Raw genomic sequence first — 6924 nt, forward strand, 5'->3', positions numbered from 1 at the left:
CCTAATTTCGTGTTGGACATCCTTTCTTCGCGATTAAGCCTAGATTCGGCGTGGTATAGAATCCAAAAGATGCAGAAAATTGTCTTATTCGATTATAGTTCATTCACTGAGAAGTATGATCTATAACTGGTTCACATATGCCAGCGGAGAATGTTGGTGGCATGTGTAGTGTATAAGCTTACCCCAAAGATGTTCAATCGGATTGAAATCCAATCATTTTATTTATCAAGGAAAATCATCGAAGTTACTGTCATGCTCTTTAAACCAGTATTAAACAAAACGTACATGGTGGATTGTTGAATTTTCATCTTGGAAGAGTCATTGTACATTATCTAGTAGATATGATCGACATTAACCATAAAGTACAGTCTGGATGTCACCCACACTTTTAAAGGAATTAAAGGACCCATCCCTAGCGACGAGAACATTCCCAACACTATTACACTATCTCCAGCAGCTTGCATTACCGGAACAGTACAGACAGTGTCGAGTGATACCAGTTGGTTTTTCATATTTTTACTAAACTATTAGGACAGAAAAGAGGCTCCAACTCTTCCAGTTTTCAATTGTCCACTATTATATTGATCTGACAGTAAAATTTATTGTAGGTGGCGTAATTTAGTTGGAAACATGCTCTTGTGGCAGGGATTAGGTTGCTGCTTGACTCCTTTAAAAAGATAAATGATATTTGTAATGCCTGAACGTTGTTGCCAATCGTCTCAGCGCCGTTATTCGAAGCTCATGAATAAGGATTCTTCACGACAGTAATACAATAATTTATCGTGCTCGTACTGTACAGATGTAGTTCTGAAAATAAAACAGTGATTTCAAAATGTTTCCTTCATTGACACAGTAAGTAGATCTCAATACGAATGAGCATCTTTGGAATTAGCTTTAACGGTGCGTTTACCACCGCAGTATTCTGCCTATGTCTGTGAACTAACTGCAGAGCTTTACGTCCAGAAGAAAGGACTACAATCGAATAAAAAATTTTCCGACATTCTGTAAGTGCAAAATATTATCACAACGAAAGTCGTCCCAGCTCAATACTGTGTGGGTTGTACGAGGATATAAGGATTAATGAAATGACCAGTTAGTGTACAATTTCCATTATATTAATATGTACTTCTTCCCAAATGGTAATTATGAATCCATTGTTATTTACCGAGTAGCTACAAGTATTATGAACATTTTCCACGAACATTTCCATGAAAATAAAGAACCAATTTATTAGCATATAGATATTTTGGTGAAAAAATGAATGAACTATTATAACATTTTATGAGTTGGTCTATAGTGAATCGACAAAAATGGTGATAATTGAAATAAAAAGAGCTGTTATTATAATATAGACAATCTTCACATTCTCGTACAGCATTTGTCTTCCTTCTGTTTTATAGCATGGCAATGGAAAACCTGGAACGCGTAAGACCACGTCTTGAAAGAGATGCAAAAGGAAAAGACTCCTCTAGCCTGTTGTTTCTTCAGAAACTTTTCTCCAATGAAGACCTTGACAAGCGAGATATCGCACTTCTGATGACTGAAGTGTATTTCGCTGGAATTGATACGGTGTGCGTCTTTGTCTCACTCGTGTTGAAATTAAAATTCACTGAACTACACCTTGAAACTTTATACATTGGAAATTTTGTTTCTCTAGTCCGACTAGTGATATTTTTCACCCACAATCTTAAGTTATCATTTATAACAATATGTTTTTGTTTGTGTACTTTGACTTAGTTGACGAAATAGCTTAAAGATATTGTTTATGTTTTATTTTGAAATAAACTTTTGGTAACTTTTTCGTCTTAATATATATTCTTAGAAGTAATTTACTGCGCGTAGTATTAAACTTAATATTTCCTTGCCATTTCATAGATTGAGTAGATTTAAGACAAAGGAATGCTCACATCCATTAAATTTACAGGGTCAGTGTAAGGTCAGTAAATAAGTAACATTTTATTGAGAGTCTGGTATTTTGTTTAATTGTATGAACTAAAAGTGAATAATTTTTTATTGGAAGAGTTTATTTAATACATTAACGTGTGATGAAAAGTAGATTCTGTTCGCCAGATTTCAAAAGGTAACCTACCTAATTTCGTGTTGGACATCCTTTCTTCGCGATTTAGCCTATATTCGGCGTGGTATAGAATCCAGAAGATGCAGGAAATTGTCTTATTATATGTCTGTGTAAATTAACCACGGATGAAAATATGAGGGAGATATTGATTATTTTATTTCTCGTTTCCATGTTCATCAACTTCCTCCATTTGTGTGTGTGTCTATGTAGACAGCCAACTCTCTCGCATTTCTTCTATACAATCTGGCTCGGAACCAAAACGTCCAGGAGGCGCTGTATCAGGAAATAAAAACAAAAGTACCACCTGTAGAGAAACTGACACCTTCCGATCTCCAAAATCTGACGTATCTTCGGGCATGTAAAAAGGAAAACCACAGGTAATTTCTGTTTTATCATATATAACATAAACAGTTTTTATAATAATAACAGGTCTTATCTTTTAGGACATTTTAAACAAACAATCTATTATTGTTATATTTCGTCAAGTATCTGCAGCTTGGAAGAGGTTTTGGTTAAGTTATGAAGAATATTTGGGTTGATTGCTTTTGTAAAACAAAATACCCTTGTTCTAACTGATCTCCAAGATTTTTAAAAGTCTTTGTCTCATTCTTTCTCCCTGATAGCAATATCTTCAATTATATCTATGTTTACTTAAAACTGTCATTTCTATGCTTTAACCAAATTAAGAGAGACAATACTGCATAGTCTAAAACTACTTTTAAAAAGATTGTTGGATAAAAAATACGTATTTTCTTTTTTATTTCCAGGCTGACTCCAACAGCAGGTGGAAATGCTAGATTTATCACTGAAGATGTTGTCTTAAGCGGATATCATGTACCCAAAGGGGTAAGTAAATTATAAACTTATTAGATTTATTTCATCTTGAAAAAACAAAAGTTAGAAATGTAGTTGCTAGCTGTCTAATAATATTGATACACGCTGTTTTTAGTTGATTGAGGAAGAGACGTAGAGATGATTTACTAAAACAATTACATGCTGAGTTTCTGTACTTTAGACTTTATGTATTGGGATCAACCCCAGCATCTGTAAACTGGATAAGTATTTTTCGAACCCAAAAGAATTTAGACCAGAGCGTTGGTTGGGCCAAGAAGAGCGAAGTCATCCATTTGCTACCCTACCATTTGGGCACGGAGCTCGGCGTTGCGTCGGTCAGAGATTTGCTGAACAAGAGATGAGTTTGTGTATCATTAAGGTTAGTCACAAGGATACAAAAAAAACGTTATTTCTTGTTCTACTTCTCAGTTTTATTTTAGTTTTCTAGTTAAAATCTTCATGTGTTTCATTCGCTGGGTTATTTTTTACTTTTCTAGTCACTTTCCTTTCGCAATTGAGCTCTTTTTTTTCTTCACTGACTCGTGGTCACTAGCTTATAGGATAAGTCTAATTATTAAATAGTTACTTTTTTATTCATTTTACATAATACTTGCTAGTTAGTTTATGTACAACTTTTCAGTTGTTGATCTAGTACTGTCTTTAAAAAAAGGAAAACTAACTAACTAATTATTAATTAAACTTAGGAGATCGTATAGGCAGCTAATTATAACAACGATTGATATACAATCGCCACAATCTTGCTGTAACTGCTTTACTTTTATCTGTTTTCTTTAAACAGTTCTGAAACAATAAATATCCAACCCTCAAGTATTTTATTTTAATTTAGTGAAATACATGCCAGACTGTATTTAACCAGATAAGATGTGAAAATACAATTACTTTCTTCTATAGATCCTTCAGAAGTTTCGATTAGAGTATGCAGATGATAAAGGCGTTAAGATGAAGATGAAACTGCAGATTATTCCAGATAGACCAATAGCAATCCGTTTCCATGATAGGAAGTAATTACAAGAAGTATTTCGTTTCTCATCTGACAGTTACTTATGCATTTCACTTTAACATTTACTACCGTTATTATTAGCTATTATTCAAATGCATTTTAATTGAAGTATTGAAACTAATTTGAGTACCCCGAGTCCACAAAACTCTGAAAATATTACTCAAATGAAGTTCATAGCACATATAATAACATTACTTGGCATTCAAACAGTGGAACATAATCATTGCATTCCTTCATATAATGTAATAACTTTGACAGCAAATGTTATTTTGTGTTTCAGGAGAACATTTATGAAAATTATAAGTGTGAAGCAAAACATAATTAATGACTGAGTCACTAATAAGCAACATATATCTAGTACTAGACAGCTGTTTAATTAAAACTGTATGGTAGTTACAAATAACATAAAAATTTACTTGAATGCTAAGTTTATTCCAAGTTTTTTGACTAGAACAGTTAAGTAATCCTTAAGTATCCAAAGGATACATCTACTAAATAGAAAGACCGTTTGTGTTTCCTGTCAGTGACGTGAACAGTAGGGTGGCTGGGTAGGCTCAAGCCTTTCCCTTCTTGCCCATATGCCCCAAAAGTTCTCTTTATTTCAGTCAAAAACAATTGACAGAAATCACTAAAATATATGGCTGATTCCATACCTTGTTTGCAGCAAGTTATAAGGAAAAAGAAATATTTCAATTTTCGAATAAACACAAAGATGTGTAGGTTAGATTTTAAATGTATATATATACGGCCAATAGATTAGGAATAACAGAGGAATTATTTGCTTCTTATGGCTCTTTGAATTATGTGTAGCAGAGACAATCCAAAATCCTCATAGTCTCCCCTAAAACCAGTCACCCTCCAAAAAAGCAGCTTGCTTTACAATGCTTGAAAAGTGCCCTTTATTGTCAATGAGCCCCTGCCCTTTTAATGTCCTCTGTATATTACTGTTTCCTGTTAAACTGTTTTTTTAGTGGGGATTATACAGAGTAACATAACTTGTTTTTCTTCTGTGAGTGGCGTAGGTGTGACTGGTGTTGGTTTGGCTACTGGTCCTGTCAGTGCACCTAGCTTGTTTGAGTAAGTCGCTATGGAGGGACATTCCTACAGTGGCACCTCAGGCAGGCTCAGTAGGTTTCAAAGCCTAGATGTTCAGCTTTAGAGTCATTTTGGCATGTTGCATTTGAATAGGAGTTTAGGCACCATAGGCTTTCCCCAGAATTACTCTTGATTCTCTCCAGAACAAAAAAGCTGTTCACTTTTATTCACTCTTTATTTTGTGCCACTATAAACCAAATAGTATGTATATTGTTATATAAACATAACCAAAATTACACTATTGAACCCTTTGATGAAGTAATTTAGTGAGAAGAGTTGTGGAAGGAAATAGTTGAACAACCTCACACAGATCTGAAAAGAGCCAGGTAAGCTTATCATAGAAGGGGAACGTTTTCCACTATAGATGAACAATCCTTTCAATATATATTTTACATCTGTGAAACACTGATCAGAAAAAGGAGCTGAATTGGGTCTGATTCAGAAATGAAAGAAGTAAGATGACAGAAACAGGCTCTTCCAAAAATATCCAAAATATATGCACCAAGTACATCTGCCATTAAAAAAATTGGAAAAGTTAATTACATCAAGAGTAAACTATTTTGATTTAGCATAAGAAAGCAGATTTGAATAACCATTACAGAACTTCTATTTCTGTTATTAATTTAAATAAACTGAATTTTGATTACTTAGAAGTCTGCTTCTTTACATTTTAACTGAAGTTGATAAATAAACTGAAACAATACGAAAAGGAGAATAGTTACACGTGGTGTTCTCAGGTTCACCGATTTCTTTGCGAGTAATTGTGTAAAAGCTGCAGAATACCTGGAGGTTCACCAGATTATATTTTATAGAGCGAAACGTGAATTCTCTCAATCTCGACTGAATTTGGAGCAAAGAAAGAGACTGGATACAAAGTATTACACGGAGAAACGATCTCTATTCAAATACTTAAAACATCAAAGAATCCTTTTCAAGGTAATTATATGTTGGTACTTTACTAGAGTGTGTTGATATTAATGTTTTGTTGTAATGAATTCTATGTAAAATAATATTATCTTATCCTGTTGTTCCTGAATGAGAAAACATTTCATTATACGAGAAAAACAATAATGTCATTTTTCTCAGGGCATACCACGTGAGTGATGGTATTTTTCACTAAAAAACAGAAAATATTTTATCACTGAGGCATCTTCTGACTTGTCAGAGGAAAGATCATCGCCAATTACTATGCAGTATACGCTATCTTACAGCAATCTATTTCATGGCAAATAATTTATGATACCCTAGTTCTGTGAGTAACTAGGGCGAGAGGAGCATTTTAACTCTTTTGACCAACTTTCTACATTGAGAACATATGCACAGTATGACAATAACAACGTTATATAGTAACTAAGGGAGGCAGAAAACGTATGACAAGCTTGCATATCACACTTCTCTCCCTTTATCTTTAGACAGACACATAAAACTGAAAAAAAAATTAAAGTATCCACTTACTGTTTAAGAAATACACGTGAAAATACAACTTTGCTAAACAAAATTTTACACGTTAAAATAGAAAGTTAACACATATGACATACTATACAAATCAATAGTACCCATAACTTCATCAAACCGCACAACAAATTGAACTCTCGATTATTACACACGAACATAATAAAAGATAAATGTAAATTAAACATGGTTAAAAAGAAAAAGCAAATAGACATCTTTTATGCACAAAAAAGGGGAAACCTCTTTACATAAAACCAATAGAACTTTTCTAAATACAAGAACAAATTTTTATAGTGAATGTAACATAAAAAAATATTTATATAATAGAAGCTGGTGTATCTGTTCTATATCACGGTTATGAACTTAAAAAAATGTGAGTGTGGATGCATTGATAAATCACACACAAATCCTAACTTTCACATAACTTATTTATAACATAACATAT

At 33.3% G+C, this 6924-nt stretch overlaps 1 protein-coding gene across 1 annotated transcript in view; it reads left to right on the plus strand.

Moving 5' to 3' along the window:
• The window catches only part of LOC106466752 (cytochrome P450 302a1, mitochondrial-like), a 28697-nt gene extending 23024 nt beyond the window's left edge, over positions 1 to 5673 (plus strand). The window contains exons 6-10 of the mRNA XM_022394826.1: positions 1401 to 1569; positions 2288 to 2454; positions 2845 to 2923; positions 3093 to 3290; positions 3824 to 5673. Coding sequence (XP_022250534.1) covers positions 1401 to 1569; positions 2288 to 2454; positions 2845 to 2923; positions 3093 to 3290; positions 3824 to 3937 — 727 coding nt within the window. The 3' untranslated portion in view covers positions 3938 to 5673. The remainder of the gene's footprint in view (positions 1 to 1400; positions 1570 to 2287; positions 2455 to 2844; positions 2924 to 3092; positions 3291 to 3823) is intronic.
• The last annotated feature ends 1251 nt before the right edge of the window (positions 5674 to 6924 follow it).

Source organism: Limulus polyphemus, unplaced genomic scaffold (assembly GCF_000517525.1).
Source record: "Limulus polyphemus unplaced genomic scaffold, Limulus_polyphemus-2.1.2 Scaffold2371, whole genome shotgun sequence".
In the NCBI taxonomy this organism is placed as follows: Eukaryota; Metazoa; Arthropoda; class Merostomata; order Xiphosura; family Limulidae; genus Limulus; species Limulus polyphemus.